Genomic DNA, 18,137 nt, shown 5'->3' with positions numbered 1-18,137 from the left:
ATTAAACATCATATAAAAAAAATAAAGAAGGAAGAAAAGCATTGCTATTGGATCACATTTGCCTGAGGTGTAAACCTAGCATTAGACTGTTGTCTCAAATCCAAAGCGCTGCAATGTTACCATCTACTGGTGTCAGTCTTTCTGCAAATTCCGTATTTTTGTTATTTGGAATGGATACATTCTTGGCGAAAATCATTTATCAAACGTGGAAATAGTTTACATTTTGGTCATCGATGACCATTCATTGTTGTTACATCTTCAGTGCAATGATATTTCATTTTTAAGTGTAAAGCTTTGCAAGTTTGAAATGGTCGTGGAGCATGTTTAAAAAAATAAAAACGTGTATATTTTGATGCAGATAGATTCCTTTATTTGTCACAGACAGTCTTTGAGATAACAAATGTGTTGTCAATAATAATTAACCGTTGAAGATGAAGAAAAGAAGATACGAAAATACATCCCAATATAAAAAGACCTCTCCAAAGGTTGACATTGTCTCAGTAAGTGAATGAATTCATTAATTGAACCTATATTTGTAGACAACACAAAAGGAAAATCAAAGAGAAAAAGCATTTTTTTCTTTTCTTTTTTTTTAAACTAAGTCACCACGATTGCGGACTAGATGAGAACAAGACCGATTAATAATGGTAGGGAGCGCTCACTTCTCTGATGCAAATGTATGGTTCCTCGTCCATGCAGTCGGCAGTTTGCCATAATCCATCTTGGAAAAAATAAATGTTTAAGTATAACAGCATTATGGGTTTAGCGAACTGATCACTGATTTTACTTACCATCCTGAGCCATCGTTACGCATTCACCAGTAGAGGGATCAGGCTCTGAATTTGTTGTATCAAATCTCAAAAAATCATTATCTGTGCCATCAGTCCATATGAAGGTATTATTCTGGAAGACAAATAACGTTTGAATGAGTCAAATGTAAAGGTAACGACTGCTTGGATTTGCATCTGCTGTTTGTTAGTCACAACATAATCGATCTTGATTGTGTTTTAATCAATTTGAATCATACGTGATCATCGTGAAACTGCTGATTGGCGTCAAACTAGATATTGAGGAAGGAGTGTAGAGGGCGCGATCAGGTGATTGAGTGTTAAAAAAAATGTATCCTTAAAGAGTGGATTTATTCTCAAAGTTGAGCTGAAGTCCTCCCTATGTATATTTGATAAATGTCAACCTAAGTAGACGATGTGTTCCATTGTGTTGTCCCTGCAAATTGGGAACAGCCTCAACTCTACACTTCCTTCCTTTAAACTGGTGACAAGATTGAGTCTGGGGGACGCATTGCTTATCTCTGTGGCAAAAATACAGCTACCGAACACAAAGTGACAGGATGGAGTCCAAACATTTGTACTGGTCAATGGTTCACCTGGACTGCATCGCTGAATCCAATCCAGGCTGCGTCATCATTTCCACCCGCTGTAATAAGTTCCTGAACAGCTGCATTTTCCAAGGCGTTGTGGATGGAGGCAAGATTCCCACCGATAATGTTGCAGACGGCCTGATGGGGACAGAGAGTAAAAGTTGATTTCACTTATTGAGATTTGCCGGATTAAGTTATTTTGAAGCCCGGACCAAAGTCACCAGGACAGATGGATCACAGATTGTGATGGCAGTAGACTATTTGGGAACTACATCACAACTATTATTTTCCTGACCTCTGCATCTGCAAAGGTCCTGTCATCATTTTGGTAGATGTAGCAGTTACAGTTCAACTGAGTCCAGCCTGGAGGACAGTTATTGACTGCAAGAAAATTGTTGTTTTCAGAAGAAAACCATACATGTCAATCTGATGTCAATGAAGGAATTGTTCATTTGAAAAAGAACCGTTGAGTCTCACTGTAGCTACCAACCTCGTCGCATATGACTCATAGTGAAAGACCCCTGGAAGGAAAGAGGATCACACTGTTCAAATCAGACTGCAGAACAATGACGTCGACGCCAATCAGTTCAAACGTCACCGTGAACCTTTATTTCAGTCAGCGTGTGAGATGATGACTTACGACTCCAGTCAGCAGTCCAGTGATCCCGCAAAGGAGGAACAACGAGCGAAGAACTGCCGCCATCTGTGCAATGATAGAAAAAGACTTCATATTTGGACAAAATAAATATCAGCACTGCGTTTAATCTCACCATGTCAAAAAAAAAAAAAAGGGGAGTTAAGGGTGGAAAAAGTCACATGGAATCTAGTTTCAAAATCAGGATGGAAAATTGCGTGACCTTACCTTTTCAGTCGAGATGCTTGACGCGGAGAAAGACGACGAGCAGCTTTATATACGCTCAGTTGACGGTCTTGGAATGTTGAATGTGTAGTTAGTCAATGTCAAATAACGCATTTTACAGTAAGGGGAGTGTAGTGACTCCAAGCAGCCTTGTCGCTTCTGAGAGAAAGAGGGCGGGTTTGGTACCTGCCTGACACGCTGCTTGATGGTACAGTGGCTTGAGGTGAAACACACTTCAGTCTTGAATGCGTTTTGAACGATTTTAATAAAAACTGTTGCTCCCACGGATACACACTCTGGATGGTTTGATTCAGAAAACAGGTCATCCGTGATTGGTCGTTGTGAGCAGTTGTGATGTCATTTTCAGTCGACAGAAGTGACATAATGGCTGCCCCCCAGAGATGGATAAAAACGTGTGCATTTTGCTGATTAATTTATATTCCACAAACGCAAAATTAATCAGAATACCGTGTTTCAACTGGTGGGCTTTCATAGAACATATTCTTGAAAAAAAAAAAATGTTTGAGTTGACTTCCACTTTAAAGCATTTTTGTTTTTAGTTTTACTAACATTTTTTTTTTTTTTTACCAATTTTAGTTAGTTTTTTTTTTCTCATTAGTTTTGTCACTATAAATCCCATGTTTTGACCGACCATTTGGGATTGAAATCACAATGAAATATCACAATGAAGAACATTTTATTAGTTCCCTTTTCTTCGGTAATTACACAACTTGCAATGTATTCAGACTGGTTTGTCAGGAGTTTCCCCCCGTGCCTGCGTGGGTTTTATCCGGGTACTCCGGTTTCCTCCCACATTCTAAAAACATGCATGGTAAGTTGGTTGGACACTCTAAATTGCCCCTCGGTGCGATTGTGAGTGCAGATGTTTGTCTCTGTGTGCCCTGCGATTGGCTGGCAACCAATTCGGGGTGTCCCCCGAAGACAGCTGGGATAGGCTCCAGTACTCCTGCGACCCTTGTGAAGATAAGCGGTATAGATAATGGATGGTTGGATGTATTAAAAAAATAAAATAAAAAGACAGATGAACCTGACAGTGTAACCACCGCCAAGACATTTTTTATTGCATGCATAAAAGCTTGGTTCTATTACTGTCTGCCTGGGAAAAAGAGAAGAGTGAGCATTTGCATGCTATGGAGATAATGTTGCTGTGCAAGTGAGCGAAACTGAAGAGTCAAACTGAACAATAGGAGCACCAATCACACAAAAAATGACAGACTATAATTCAACTGGAACAGATGAACAGGAACCGAACAACATAAGTATCTTTACTGTAATAGGTAGCATAATAGCATTCCATCCTTTGGAGCCTATAGAGTGTTTATGATGTTGGGTGAGTCATCGAGTACAATGTAACAGCGCAAAAGACCCTATCCAGCCTGTTTTACATGTTTCAAATGATCAGGCTTTTGAAAAGCTTGCTGATGAGCTGCATAATTTTGAATTCCTGAAAAAATAATACATAATAATAATCAGGAGTTGCAATGAACATCACTGAAGAGATTTCTTCAATTCTGTATCTGTAATCTGTCACATCTTTTCATTTATTGTAATTTTGTCATTTGTTTTTGCTTGTTAAATATATTTAATACAATGGGGTTTTTTTTTCATAAGATAATATTTTTAATGTCGTTTGTCAGTTTGACTTTGTGCTAAAATAAGACACGCATACTGATGGAACCCCCGGGTGGAAGTTACAACAATGCGACGATTTTGACATAAATTGCATGATGGTAAAATGTGACAAGTCTCTTCTGCATTCATCATAGCAATTACATCCAGTTCAGGTGTCAGGTTACCCGATTCTGCTCCTTGAGCCCCGCCCACTCCCTTCCCTGTGTATGCGTGTGTATGCGTGTGTGTATGGTGGTCTTGGTCCCAATCCCGTCATTAAAGTGAAAGTTGACTCCCATCCCACGGGACCCGCAGGACTCCCGAAAAAATGTCAGCTTCTACTGTGCGCCTCAATGCCCCTTAAGACCAGCAGGAGCTTTGCCTACAGGTGCGACACCCAAGCTGCTCACGTCTTACAGTGGAGGTCTTACAACTTGCAATCCACTTTTGGGAGGGTTGGAGGGGTTAAAATACAGGGCCTGACTGGTTTAAAAATACGCCTTGCCATATTATGTTTAAATCAGGCCCTCATAATTAAATAATGGACACGACCGACTCGTTTACTTATGCGCTCCCTGAAGGAATGTATTTGATCATTTCGTCGCTGTCATGTGAAAAACACTCATCTCCATTTTTTCCCCCACTTTCTTATTTTTATATGAATCATGTTTCCGCGTTACAGACATCGCGTTAAAGTGAAAATTAAAAAAGTTTCCAAAATTCGAGATAAGTGTTTTTTCACAGGACAGCGACGATTTGTGTCTGCATGACTGTATTATACTGCCGCCCACTGGCCAAGGAGAGCACACCTAAAGGGGCATCACAAGGAATTTAATTGCATGAAACTGGGATGAACACATTTTTTAAATTCTATTTAATTATGAAATTCACTCTATTGTTTTAAGTACAATATTCTAAAGTGCTATTTTGTTTCCTGAAAAACATGGAATGGACAAAAATAAGATGGATGGATGGATGGATGGATGGATGGATGGATGGATGGATGGATGGATGGATGGATGGATGGATGGATGGATGGATGGATGGATGGATGGATAGATAGATAGATAGATAGATAGATAGATAGATAGATAGATAGATAGATAGATAGATAGATAGATAGATAGATAGATAGATAGATAGATAGATAGATAGATAGATAGATAGATAGATAGATAGATAGATAGATAGATAGACAGATAGAAAGATAGATAGATAGGTAGTCACACTGAGTCCACGTGCTCCATGATTGAAGGCCCAGTGTCATCGTCTGGCTCCTGTTACAGACAGTAGACAAGAGTGAGTTATGTTTTGCTTGGACTGTAAGTGACACAAGCAAGCAGCTCACCTGCGTGACACGGTCATACCCACGAACGTGGACTTTAGCACTCCCGTAGCGCCGGAGGCCTCTCCACGACAATAAGACGATATAGAGGGACAGTAGCAGACACAGCAAAGTGAACGCTACGGTGCTGCCCTTAGCCACGTACGAGCCGACAAGCTGTGAAGAGGAAATCAGCGCTGACTCACGCATACAGTTTGTCGACTGTTAGAATAAAGCATGGGTGGATGGTATATGACATTATACTGAAATAGCTAAAGACATCAATTGACTCGCCTGTTTTCTTGTATTGAGTGTGAGTGGCCGCTGAGACGAGAGGCAGTAGACTAACAGCAGGGAGAAACCAATCAACAGGCTGAGGAGGTGAACACCCATAAGGATAGTGATCTGTATAGAGAAAGGTTATTATAGTTAACGAAAACAAATAAAATAACTAAAACTAAAAATGAAAAAAAAAACATTTTTGTTAAACGGAAGTCAACCCAAACCCTTTTTTTTTCAAGAATAACTGCACTAACTGAAACACACCTCTTAAATGTACACATCCAACACACGAACACATAGGTAATAATTACACTTTATAAAAACATATGAATACTTTAAATTCTCTTTTATTACGTTTTCATACAATACAGTGCTATTTTTGTTGACTATAACAAAAAGGGTGTTTTTTGGGAGCCATTTCAATTTACATGATGTATGAGTGAATTGCGTTACATTCTTGGTCACAGAATAAATGAAACTCATAAATCAATGTAGCACTGTATTTAACATATAATACAAGTACAGTAGTATTGTATTAATTCAACACTTGCCTTGAGTTTACTGGCCTTCCTCCGGACTTCTACTGTCACACATGCAGCAGCTATAAACTGTAGCAACAGCAACAAAACTAGTTTGTCCACTCATGCCACACAGTTAACGCGATGGATGTGACACTGACTCACTAGGAGGCTGGACCACACCGGCGTCGTCATGGCGACGGAGCAGTCGTAGCTCACGCATGCGTGGCACAGGGCGGTCAGCACGCAGCCTACTCCGCTCGAGAACTGCACCACCTGAGTTGAAACACACCGTCATGTTTCATCTTGTACAACAGCGGTCCATACAGCTCCATTGGGCATTTGGTAGCAGGCTGTATGGCGAGACTGAACAAAAAGTTGCATTTTGGGAATGCGGTGCATCTGCCTGAGCCTCTGGAAACAAGCCATACCGTTCGTTTTGGTCACGTGATACAGCAAAAAAAAAAAAAAAAACAACAAAAAAAAACAGTGGTGATGGGCTGAATTATTACAGTTCCAATCAGTTCAATTCAACTCATTTCACAAAAAGCAACACTTTGGCAAATAGTTGAGAATTTATCAAAACAGTGGCTTTGAGTTGTTTATTGCCACTCTCTGTTGGCGTTTACTGCCAAAGTAAACATTAAAAAAAAAACATTATACAGTATATTTAAAACCACCACCAAAACTTTGCCATAAATTGGAAGTCAACCCAAACATATTTTTTTCAAGAATATGTTCTATGCAAGCCCACTAGTTGAAACGAGGCATTCTGATAAATATTGAGTTTGTGGAATAAGAGTTAATCCATCCGTTTTTCGCCATTTCTGGGGGCGGCCATTTTGTCACTTCTGTCAACAGAAAATGACATAACAAATGCTCAGGTAACAACTAATCACGGCTGACCTGTTTTCTGAAGCCAAAAACAGGTGGATTTTGCTGCTTAACTCATATTTCATGAACGCAATATTAATCAGAATGCTGTGCTTCAACTAGTGGGGATGCTGGGAACCTATTCTTGAAAAAAATGAGTTTGGGATGATTTCATCTTTAAGACTGGCTCCCTTACCTTAATATAATGGCAAACAATTAGCATTAGCATTGATCGTCAAGGTTATACAACTCATGAAGAAATGATTATTTGAAAACAATACTCACAGGCATATATTTTTTTATCCTATACGAAAAAGTCACTTACAGTATTTCTTTATATTGCTACTCTCTTTTTATAAAGTGCAATATTAACAAGTGCCATTTTTCCTTACTGAAAAACATACACAAAAATTTCCATTCATTTCAACGGGGAAAGATGATTTGCAATGTGAGTGTTTTGACTTCAGAGAATATTTTCATGAAAGTTATGAAACCCGTCGTATATCGATGGCGCCGCTGTATTCGTTTTCATTTGTTTCCATGTCGGTCTGTCAGAATATTGCTTGACGTGAAACTGCTTAGCGGCACAATAAAGGTTGGGGACCGCTATTGCACAACAAATCACGAGCGACTCACCCCGCTGACCAGCAGCCTGGTGTTGACCACCGAAGAGAACCAGCGATGAATCCTGGCATGGTGCAGGTCCTCCTGCTCGGCGGGCCTCGTCTGTGGGCGCTCTTTGAAGTACACCTGGTACAGACCCTCTTGGAACATGTTCTCACTCATCTGTTATGCACATCAAAAACATGAAGACCATGTCTGCACTCTATTAACCTTTTCAACATGACTTCCAGGTGGCAAAAAAGTGAATCATGCAAACGTTTTTGTCATCGTTTTGAGGTTAGGTCAGCGGTAGTCATGCACTCACGGTCTGCCACTCGGAGACCAAGATAGATTTTCATACTGCTGAATGCATACCTTCAACGACGGTTGTGAGGAGTGAAGTGTCACTTGGTTCCTCCGCGCTCATTCGTGACAACATAAAGGCTTTAAACTGAAGACTGTGAGGCAGATCCAAGTTCAAAGTTCACTTTTCGGCAGGTTGATTGTAAGTAAGGCTAAAGTCCACCAAAGAGGAAATGATTCCACTGTTGTTTATTTTCACTTTACAGTCTATTTCTTTTTCAAGACAAAAACCTCAGCCTAGAAAAATAGGCTTCAAAATGTTGAGTAATTTAATCTTATTTTGCTATTTTCATTACACTGGTTATTGGTTAAGTTTCCTATATGCTTGCAACAGAGAAACAAGCACTATCCGACTTCAGTGTATTTTATGAGACTTTTGCCTAAGTGCTGCAGATTTCTCGCCAATACATTTTTTTAAAGGCTGAGTAGGTTTTTTTTGTTTTAGTTTATACAGTGGTTGGTTAACCTCCATTTGGATTTGAGTGACACCACTGCTAGTATGTCCACAAAAGTGACTTTCTTCCCATTTTCCTTGAATGACTCTTCTCGTGTAGCAAGCCTGCAAAAATACATCCATTTACACTTCCAATTAGTTACATTGTTTTATTTTCGTAATAAGGTCAATATTAACAATAATAAATACAAGAAACAACTTTCAACAAATCATATACAAGCACGAGTAGATTTATGATAGAATTTATTTATATATTTCTTTAAAGGAAAAAAAAACAAAAAGAACTGAGAATTCTACCTTGAGGAATGCCACTTATTACACTGGTGACCAGCAAATTTGAATCAGAGATGGCTTTATGTATTCCCTTACATGCTCATTTAAAAAATTGACAACAGCAATTATTTTTATTGCACAAAAGCCGTGCAAAAATACAACAATTTAGACTTCAAATTACCGGTAAGCATTACGGTGATTGTTACTTTCACAGAATTGCAACACTTCGGCGCTCTCAGACCCACTCTGTTATTCCCGGCACTGTTTGCGAGTCATCATCGTCCTCTCTGCTTGAGTACATGTCAGCCAGCCTGTGAAAGCGTGGTCCCCACAGACGCAACACATCAAAGTCCTGCTCCTGGTCCGAGTCATCGGAACGGATGGAGCTGAGCGAAGTCGTCACAGAGCCGAGCCCCTCATAGTTGAACACTAGGAGCGAGTCGTAGGGTGGCGCCATGGAGTCTATAGCTGCAGCACACAACTTCTGGAGACAGGAATTAAGCTCAAGATAAACATCATGGGCTCTAATTTCATAGACAGTGCACATGCACTCTGGCGTAATAATTGTCACGTCTTGATTTTCATGCCAGTGCAAACCTCGTTTCGCAAGATTGCCTGCACCATGCTGGGTGTTCCGGCAGAGTGAGGGCATTTTTTTTTACACACCTGTGATCTCTGATCCCCCTAGCCATCCGTGTATTTGGAGTTCATTCATACTTTGCATGCTTCATTTTCTGCATGAACTCCAGTGTGTCTATTTCTGTTCCAGCAACGTCAAAAGACTGTGCATCTGGCACGCTAATGCCAAATTTAAAAGGAATGAGAAGACCACTTCCATTGACCGGAAAGCTAGTCAGCTGTGTTCACGCCCACAACGGCGAAAATGCCCGTTTCTAATGGCATGTGTCTATGAAAATACCAAAAGGAAGAAAACTCCATTCATCCGCACAATTAGACTTGCACTGGGAATGAAAATAGAGCCCCGTGCCTGTATCATTTTCACTCACTTCTTCAATTAATTTGTTGGCATCTTCAGTGGCTTGTGAGTCTAAGCGGTAGCCGGGGTGATTGTGGACACTTGGAAGGACATCGGCATAGAAGACCTCAGGACGCTGGTCCAGTCCCCTGTGCAGTTGGCCCAAGTCATACTCCTGCAAAAACAAATATAAATAAAGCTTTTCACTGTGATCAATCTCACAATCCACAAAGATCATCAAACTTTGACGTCGGGCTCTGCTACTTTCTTAAGAGTTTGTCACGAAATTTGCCCAAAATGACTCCTTCAAACCATATTTAGTGTACCTTGCCAACTTCCTGTTCAAATCAGACATGTCCACCCAAGTTAGTGTTGATCTCTAGAAACTAGAGTCAGGGGCTAATTCTTCCCAAATTCGAAAATCCTTGAAACAATCAACAAAAATCTATGCTCCCCCATACCATCCACAAAACTTTGTAATTCTGCAAGGCACATCTGTGCAGTATATCTGCTCCCAATTTGGATTCATTTGGGTGAATTCACTTGTAGGAATTTGTCAAAGCACAAGCACTGGAATTCACCCAAAATGGCTGACTTCCTGTTCAGTTTCGGCCATGGAGACTTTTTCACGTGTCCTGTCATTATAGGCATGTCCACTCAATTTTGTGTCGATCGGAGAAACTAATGTGAGGGGCTTATTGTTTCTAACTTTGCAGGTGACACTGTTGAATCAGTTTTAAAGGTGTTGATTTGGCAAAAAATGCTTAGTTTTCAGGCAAGCGGAGAACCCCCGAAACGGATTCATTTGTCAGGTGTCATTAGCGTATCTAATAAAGTGTCCGCACCCGGTCGTCTTCACCCCCTCCCTCGTCATCATAGTAGAAGATGTTATCCCTCGGCACGTCTTCACGCAGAGGAACATGAACATCTTTGGCACGCCTGCCTCTCCTCCTCCTCAGCAAGAGCAGCAGTAACAGCAGCAGAACTGTGCGTAATGACAAAAAAAATGACATAAGCGAAGCAAAATTGCATCTTACAGTATATCTACAGTATATTCGGCTATGTGTGTGTGTATATACATTATTTGTGGGTATACATATATATGTATATACGTACAGTATATATCACATATTCGTACAAGGTATTATAATTACATAATGGTAAAGATGTTTTACTTTCAATTTTACATCGGATAAAGTGGCACGTGCCTTCTTTTTCTTTCTTATAATCTTTTTAGATTATAAACACACATTATAAATGGTTAGTCTATGAATTGAGGTCGGCGGTAGTGACTAGTTTTGATAAGAGCAATGAAAAAGGATGTTCACATACTCAACAGGCCAAGCACTGCTCCCAGAATAGATGTGGCCAGAGAAAGGCGGCGCTTTGGTACTCGAGGAGCTTCTTGTGGCACAAAGCAGCGGATGATGTCTCCCTGGCATTGGCAAACCTCTACATGGACAGAACTGTCCTGGTAGAGCATGTCCACATCATAGACACGAATCACCACCTGATAGTCTCCAGGAGACAACACCCGTCTGGGAGACAGCATGGCCACATGGCCTGGGAGAGCACAATGATGAGCTGGCTCCCGATTATTGTGTGAGATGTTGAGGTAGTGTGAAATGCGGTACTTGTGGAGTTGATGCCAACAGTCCAGTCTATGCGATGCCGCCCTTGAAGCTCTACGGTGAAGGGTCCAGCATGGCCCGGTCCATCCGGGTCCTCTAGGTTCAGAACCGTGGGGGAAGGTTGCTTGTTACATATCCTGACCTCCCTCTCTTTGATCACCGGGAGGTGGTCATTCACGTCTAGTAAGCTCACGACTAGAGTGCCTGTCCCAGTAGCTGGTACGGCGTCTATAGACATGAATACTCGGATTAGTTCAAAATCAAAAGACTTCTGAAAGCAATTCCTTAAGGTTGCGGGTGTGATGGAGTTTGTCCCAGATGACTTTGGGCGAGAAGTGGTGTACACACTGGTTTGTGATTTTTTTGCGAACATAGTGATTGTTGATTTTTCGGCAGGGTTCATTCAAGGTCGCAAACGGTCGCAAAGACGTCTGACAGACCTTTGCCAATAGTTTTAATGGTGTCAAAGAATTGTTCTTGAAAGGAAATTTTAAACAAGCAAAACTGTTTGCGACCATTAAACTGTTAGCGAACATCTGGCAAATTCCTTTGCGACTGTTTAGTGTTGGTAAGATGTTGGGAGAGTTGGTCGGTTGGTTGGTAGATTAATTTTTGGTTGGTAGGTATGATTGGTTTTGGAGTGTATGTAGGTTGGTTGGTAAGCAGTTCAGTTGGAGTCGGTTTGGGTAGGTTGATTGGTTGGTAGGGTTGCTTCGGTGGGTTGGTAAGAGGTGTGACGGGTTAGTAGGGTGAGTTTTGGTTGGTTGGCAGGTATGTATGTATGTATGATGGCTGGTCGGTCGGCCGGCAGGCCGATTTGTCAGTCAGTCGGTAGGTAGGTATGACTTTTTATTATTGAAAATAAACAGGTTCCTTTTATTGAAAATAAACACTATGCGGTTGATCTTGAAGCCGACTCATATTAGAATTGATCACTATGACTGGTAAAGAAAAGCTGAAAGGGAAAATGATTCTTTTTCCATTTGACCTCAGTCCCCGTGTCCATGTGGTATGGGATATTTCAAAATCACACAAAGGCTGTGAGAATGAAAGCAAGACGATTACCATTGTCATATGCCAACACCAGCACGGTGTACTTGTTGTCTTTAACATACGGAGACTCTCTGTCCATGTTGCCTTTCACTGCGATGGATCCTGTATCCTTATCAATAGCCAACCACCTGGCAGGGTCACTGTGTAGTTTGTATCTAAAAGCAAAGACAACAATGGCTTAATTAGCACACATGTCTGCCCACTTGTACATTTTGCTAGGTAACCAGGTAGGGAGGATCAGTTTGTTGGGTCAGTGTTAGGTAGGTACTGTAGATTGGGAGGGTCTGTTCTGGGGCATTGGCGCACAGCTATTTTCACATCCCGCCGAGGATGGTCGATCAGATTCCAGTCTTGGTGATAGATGGGCAGCCAGCTCAAGGAAGAGTCCTGTTGGTTAGAAATGTCTTCCTTCTTCTGTCTATTTATGGATAAAGGAGGCTAGTCTGCTCATTGGAGCCTTCAAAGCAGCAGATTTTATTCTATCGGCTACCCTTCCCCAGATTTGTGCCTCGAGACAATCCGGTTTCAGAGGTCTACAGGCAATTCCTTTGACTTCATGCTTGGTTTTTTGCTCTGACAGGTCTCATCTGTGGGACCTTACCTTGGGACAGGTGTGTGCCTTTCCAAATCATGTCCAAACAACTTTACCACAGGTGAACTCCAATTAAGCTGTACGAACCTCACAGTGATCAGTGGAAACATGATACGCCTGAGCTCAATTTTGAGCTCAAGCTCAAAGCTCAAAGGTTGCAACATAAAATGTGGAAAAAATTGAAGCACTGTCAATACTTTGCAGATGCACTGTAGATGGGTAGGTTGGTAGGGTCTGTTTCTGCAGGTAGGTTGGTACGGCCAGTTTTGTTAGTTGGGTAGGTAGGGTCTGTTTTGGTTGGTTGGAAGGTAGATATGTAAGTTAACATCACCTGACACGTTGGTGCCTTGAAGTATCTGGGTCCTTGGCTCTGAGGTCTGCCACGTGACTCCCCAGTGGCGGCTCCTCTGAGATGATGCGATGGATTAGCGGTGGGTTAAAGAATGGTGGTTCGTTCTGGTCTAAGACCGTAACTGTGACGGTGCACGAGGAGGTGGACACAGGCGCACTGAAGGGAGCGTCGTTTGTCGCAACCAGCAGCAGGGTGAACACAGGGTCACGCTCAAAGTCCACAGCCTAGAAAGTGATGGACAGTATTGACAGAGAGTCTTTATTTAGCCTGTAATGGGGAAATTCCAGCAGCAACAATAGTCAGCTGCATTATACGGAGCAAAAAACTGTACATGTATCAATAGTCCATCATGCAGAGGGCAATATGCTAACTTGCTTGAAAAAAATAGACAAATAAATTGATTTTAAGTGAATGTGAACAGGAGCAACAATAGTCAGCATAAAGAAACGATACACATTAATAAATATTATGCCAATGTGAGTATAAAACTGGCCTTGAGTAAATAGATACTAAGAAATGAATGTGGCTAACTGCAGCAATAGACAGCAGTGTTGTATTCATACCTTGGCTGTAGTGAGTATTCCCTCCATTTTCCAGTGTCCTGTTTTGACGCTGAAGTGTCCTCTCTGGTTGCCTCTGACGATAGTGTACTTGGTGTTGGTGTTGATTTCCAAATCGTCCTCATCAGTCACCATTAACTTTAGCACTTCCCAGCCAACCTCATTTTCAGGTGTAGAAACAGACATCTTGCAGGAATGTACAAAATCAAAACAAACAGTAACCAATGGATGTAAGACTTAGTGGATATCGTTGCACTCACTGATGTGAAGGTGAATCGCGGTGCGTGATCATTGCTGTCAGTCACGCTGACAATGGCGGTACAGGTGGTGCGGAGACCCTCCCCCGCCATGTCTGCAGCCTCTATGATCAGCTCGTAGTTTGGCTGGGTCTACAATGCAATATTATACGGTATATACATACTCAGCAGACACTGAACTCATTCACTGCCGGACATTTTCAGACTGCGATTTACCTTAATATGAAATAATAAAAATGTGAAAAAAATAAATCCCTGGGATTAAATGGCTAGACTAGTAGGAAGCACATACAATGAGACCCAATTTCAGAGCTTCATCAACACATTCAGAAGTTGCATGTGAACATCGCTTTGAAGGGGTGACTAGTTGTACCTCATTTTAGTTTTAACCTGTGCTACCAAACTACCAAAACTGACATATTCAACCTACTGTACATATCTGTCAAAACCTTCCCTACAGTACGTGTGTACTGTAATTACCTCTGCAACAAATTATCTAATCAGCAAAATTGACCCTCCCTCCGTCCAACCAACCAACCAACCAATCAACCAACCCTACCCATCTACAGAACTTAATGTACCTCACATAACCAAACCCACCAACATACAGTACCTTCCTGCCTACTTATCAAACCCACACTAAACATACCCATTGATCTACCTACCCAACACATCCAACCCCACCAACCTATCTACCTAGAAACCTACCAAACTAGCCAATCAATCACTGACATACAAATACCCAGCCTAAGAACCTATCTACCTGCCAACATTCCAGATATAGTACTAGTATGCTAATATTATATTATATATAATAATATTATATTATCATATAATAATACATCTGTATATTACCTCATTACACTAGAATAAATGAGTTCCATTGAGATCACTTGTAAAGGCATAGTTTTGTTATAGCTCTTGTATCGGATGACATGAGTACATCTATAGCCGTACCTAATAAAGTGGTCACTCTTAGGAAGGGAAATAACACCAAGTATTTTACCTCTCTGTCAAGTCCCTCTGCCATTATGCTGATCAATCCGCTGACTGGATTGATACTAAACATTCCGTCTTTGGGCCTGTCAGCCATTTGAGTCTTAAGTCGATATCGAATGTCTGCATTGTCTGTATTGGCAGCATCCTTGTCCACTGCTGTTATCCTCATGAAGGACTCACCTGCGGAATAGATTTGGTACACTATTGTATACTTTGATCGTTTTGGGGAGTCTTTTTCTTACCAACTTGAGCACTTTCGCTGATGTTTCCATAAAAAGGGGTTTGAGAGCATTCCGGGACGTTGTCGTTCTGATCCACCACATTGATGACCAGCTCCATCGGCTCTTCAGCCTTGGAACCTTCGATCGTAGCGTGGGCCAAGAGCTGAAATTGACATCACATGACCATCGACAAATTCTTCCATTTTTTTGTAGCTTGTTCTCATTAGAGTAACGGGCGACCTTAATCCTATCCCAGCTGACTTTAGTTAGTTAGGTTAGTTTATAGGCAGGTAGTTATACAGGGTTGGATTTTGGAAGGTATGTGTTGTAGGTCGGAAGACATGTAGATTTGCTGGTAGCTTGGTTGGTAGGTAGTAGGGCTGCACGATATTGGAAAAAGTGCGATATGTGATTGGGGTTGTTGAATATAGTGATATTGATATTATTGTGTGATTCAACATGTAACTAAAGACATTACATTTTTATTATCATGATTTTTTTTTTTCATGCAGAAAAATAAGCAAGCGTACTTCATGGGCCAATATCGCAATATCGACAATTTTGCGATATATTGTGCAGCTCTTGTAGGTAAGAAGTAGTAGGTAGGGTAATGGGATCAATTTTAGAGGATTGGAAGGTTGGTAGGGTCAGTTCATCTACCTTAGTGGTGCCCAAGTCCGGTCTTAGAGCATGCATGCGTAGAGTATGCAGCCTGTTTTAGAGTTCTCCCTCCTCCAACACACCTGATTCAAATGATCAGGTCACCAGCAAGCTTTGCAGAAGCCTGACACTGATCATTTGAATCAGGTGTGTTGGAAGAAGGAGGCATCTAAAACAGGCTCCCAAGAACCAGACTTGGGCATCCCTGATTAACACTGACAGTAACACCTGTGGACAATTTAGAGCAGGGGATCTCCAAGTCCGGTTCTTGTGAGCTCATCACCAGCCTGTTTTAATGTTATCCTGTTCGTCATACCTGAATGAAAGGACAAGGATCGTTATCAGGCTTGTGCAAAGCTTGGCGATGAGCTGATCATTTGAATCAGGTTTGTTGGAACAGGCTAACATAAAACAGGCTGGATAGGGGCTCATGAGAGCCGTACCTGGAGACCCCTGATTTAGTCTTCGATGAACCCAAAATGAATGGTTTTGGCTTGTAGGGAGAAATCCAGAACATGCAAACTCCACACCGGAAGGCCAGAGCGGCTACTGAATCCCGAAGCTCAGAAGTGCGATGCAGATGTGCAAACCACTAGATCACTGTGCAGCCCACTATCAACAGCTACAGTAAGTTAGAGCTTGAAGAGGATTTCTCCAGATAAGTTCCCACTCACAACATATCTGCTTATTTTCTCTCTGTCCAGTGGCTGCGTCACATACAGAACACCAGAGCGCCGATCGACGGTGAACACACCCTCTGGGGCCTGGTCAGCCCCAGGGCCTACCAGCTGGTAGGTGATGGCCGCCTTTTCCTCGCTGCTTGATTTAATCTAGTGGAGAAGATGTAGTTAGACTTTCGAGCTGTTCTTTCCAAAACGACTTCCTCGTGTTCTACCTTAATCATGAATTTGGGGAATGGACCTCTGTCATTCTCTGGGACGTTGATGTCAGGGATGACCCACTCTCGTTTCATCCGTCTAAAACTCTGCCAGTCATGCGGAATGTCATAAATCAGTTTAAAATGCCAACATAGCACTCAGCAACAATTCTTTCAAGCATGTGAATCTTGGTGAAAAAGTATTTTAGGGTGTCCCTAATACAATCTAAGTAAATCCCATTGAGCTGGGACCCCCGGAAAAACTTGAAAACTGCTTGTTTGATCACCGATAACCAACCGTCTGGTTCTCCTAATGGTTACACCATGCTCAGAAACACACCAGTTGAAAAAAATTGCAGTTACTTGGTGGTTTACCTCGACATGTTTAGTTGCACTTGATTCCATTCCTGAGTCCACGGTTGTGTTTCTGGAGCAAGAATGTCCTGCCGCCAAAAACTGAAAACAATCAACAGTACCTTAGACGTCTAGTTGTTTTTGTCTGTTGTACTTTCCAGACACGAGGAATACGCCCAAGGACATATTTTAGAAACACTATATAAAAATGTTAGGTAAGACTAACCTTGCAAAGGAAAAAGAGCAATTCCATGGTGTCTTCTTGATTTAGTTAAGGACCTTTTCTTATAGTGCTATTATTTCCAGGACTCATGTTGGGAAAGCACAATTGTGCTCTTGGCTGTAGTGAAGAGTGGTTGCTGTTGCCTGATTGGAATCAGCCGACGTTTGGGGCAAAACAAAGACGTTGAACTGGAGGTGACCTTAGGCACTTGAGCATGCAGGTGAAGGTTTGTTGTGTATTTGCTCTAATGGGGATATTTAATGGTTTGTACACAAAAAGTTGGGCTTTGCGCAGATGGCTTTTATTCACAGCCCTGACACAGTGGGAGTGAACAGCTTCTGCTCTGGAGGGAGTCGGAGATGCTCCATAATTCACAAAATGTGGCTAGATTTTTTTTTTGCCACTTTTTTTTCAATTAAAAATAGTTACTAGAGGGGGTGGAAAAGCAGCTAAATATAGCAACGAAGTTGGCACGCTTCACCACATGCTCTGGCTCTGCCCCTTATTGTCATGGTTACAGTAGCTTCACTTAGCATTTGCGAGAGGCATGACTGCTCCCCCAAAAGAGTGTGATCTGAAACAGCGTGTGCTGTAATTCTTATGCTTTTTTTGTATGTTGATCAAAAAATGAAAGACCTGGGGGTTTGTTGAAATTGTGGAAAGCAATGCTTGTCTTCTTTTAATACACTGTGAGCTGAGCTTAGTGAGCATGGGGTCCGAATAAGAGCCTCAACATGTTGACAAAACACATCAGGAGCGCATTGACTCAGCACCACTTATTTTGCATGCTTACGCACTGTTTACACTTGACGCAATCAAACCT

At 41.6% G+C, this 18,137-nt stretch overlaps 3 protein-coding genes across 5 annotated transcripts; all 3 read right to left on the bottom strand.

Annotated features, from left to right (window-relative positions):
• Positions 1–616: 616 nt before the first annotated feature.
• Positions 617–2,366, bottom strand: LOC147148958 (galactose-specific lectin nattectin-like). Its single transcript, XM_086027505.1, has 6 exons — positions 2,019–2,366; positions 1,869–1,899; positions 1,674–1,759; positions 1,385–1,516; positions 792–903; positions 617–721 (listed from the first exon to the last, which is right to left on the bottom strand). The coding sequence occupies exons 1-6, from the start codon at positions 2,106–2,108 to the stop codon at positions 639–641; spliced, it is 534 nt and encodes a 177-aa protein (XP_085883631.1). The 5' UTR covers positions 2,109–2,366; the 3' UTR covers positions 617–638.
• Positions 2,367–2,483: 117 nt separating this feature from the next.
• tmem253 (transmembrane protein 253) lies at positions 2,484–8,094 on the bottom strand. 3 transcript variants are annotated; one of them, XM_086027501.1, is made up of 7 exons: positions 7,845–8,094; positions 7,503–7,652; positions 6,155–6,269; positions 6,027–6,055; positions 5,488–5,598; positions 5,218–5,370; positions 2,484–5,146 (listed from the first exon to the last, which is right to left on the bottom strand). In XM_086027501.1, exons 2-7 carry the CDS (start codon positions 7,650–7,652, stop codon positions 5,093–5,095), a joined length of 612 nt encoding a protein of 203 aa, XP_085883627.1. In that variant the 5' UTR covers positions 7,845–8,094; the 3' UTR covers positions 2,484–5,092. The 3 variants fall into 3 exon arrangements, with proteins under 3 accessions (XP_085883627.1, XP_085883626.1, XP_085883629.1); XM_086027500.1 differs by having other exon boundaries at positions 6,027–6,083; positions 6,159–6,269; XM_086027503.1 differs by lacking the exon at positions 6,027–6,055 and having other exon boundaries at positions 6,159–6,269.
• A 418-nt stretch (positions 8,095–8,512) lies between these two features.
• LOC147148956 (cadherin-1) lies at positions 8,513–17,467 on the bottom strand. The gene is made up of 15 exons (XM_086029544.1): positions 17,318–17,467; positions 17,113–17,193; positions 16,756–16,845; positions 16,535–16,690; positions 15,222–15,363; positions 14,987–15,159; positions 13,984–14,112; positions 13,727–13,909; positions 13,143–13,387; positions 12,232–12,374; positions 11,170–11,394; positions 10,868–11,098; positions 10,381–10,520; positions 9,567–9,710; positions 8,513–9,043 (listed from the first exon to the last, which is right to left on the bottom strand). The coding sequence occupies exons 1-15, from the start codon at positions 17,342–17,344 to the stop codon at positions 8,795–8,797; spliced, it is 2,358 nt and encodes a 785-aa protein (XP_085885670.1). The 5' UTR covers positions 17,345–17,467; the 3' UTR covers positions 8,513–8,794.
• Positions 17,468–18,137: the final 670 nt, after the last annotated feature.

This window comes from Filicampus tigris, chromosome 4 (genome assembly GCF_054856515.1).
Source record: "Filicampus tigris isolate MCC_2025a chromosome 4, RoL_Ftig_1.0, whole genome shotgun sequence".
Lineage (NCBI taxonomy): Eukaryota > Metazoa > Chordata > Actinopteri > Syngnathiformes > Syngnathidae > Filicampus > Filicampus tigris.
This window is presented reverse-complemented; position numbering and strand designations above follow the sequence as displayed.

Bases quoted from the DNA above. Each gene is read 5' to 3' on its own strand.
- LOC147148958 (XM_086027505.1), bottom strand. From the start codon at position 2,108: ATGAAGTCTTTTTCTATCATTGCACAGATGGCGGCAGTTCTTCGCTCG. The intron at 1,760-1,868 runs GTTGGTAGCTAC...ATTTTCTTGCAG, and splicing joins TATGAGTCATATGCGACGAG to TCAATAACTGTCCTCCAGGC. The intron at 904-1,384 runs GTGAACCATTGA...TTTGTCTTCCAG, and splicing joins GATTCAGCGATGCAGTCCAG to AATAATACCTTCATATGGAC.
- tmem253 (XM_086027500.1), bottom strand. From the start codon at position 7,652: ATGAGTGAGAACATGTTCCAAGAGGGTCTGTACCAGGTGTACTTCAAA. The intron at 6,270-7,502 runs GTGAGTCGCTCG...GTTTCAACTCAG, and splicing joins CCAGGCTGCTGGTCAGCGGG to GTGGTGCAGTTCTCGAGCGG. The intron at 5,599-6,026 runs GCAAGTGTTGAA...TTCTCTATACAG, and splicing joins GGAAGGCCAGTAAACTCAAG to ATCACTATCCTTATGGGTGT.
- LOC147148956 (XM_086029544.1), bottom strand. From the start codon at position 17,344: ATGGAATTGCTCTTTTTCCTTTGCAAG. The intron at 15,160-15,221 runs GTAAGAAAAAGA...TCTATTCCGCAG, and splicing joins CAGCGAAAGTGCTCAAGTTG to GTGAGTCCTTCATGAGGATA. The intron at 13,910-13,983 runs GTGAGTGCAACG...CATTCCTGCAAG, and splicing joins CGCGATTCACCTTCACATCA to ATGTCTGTTTCTACACCTGA.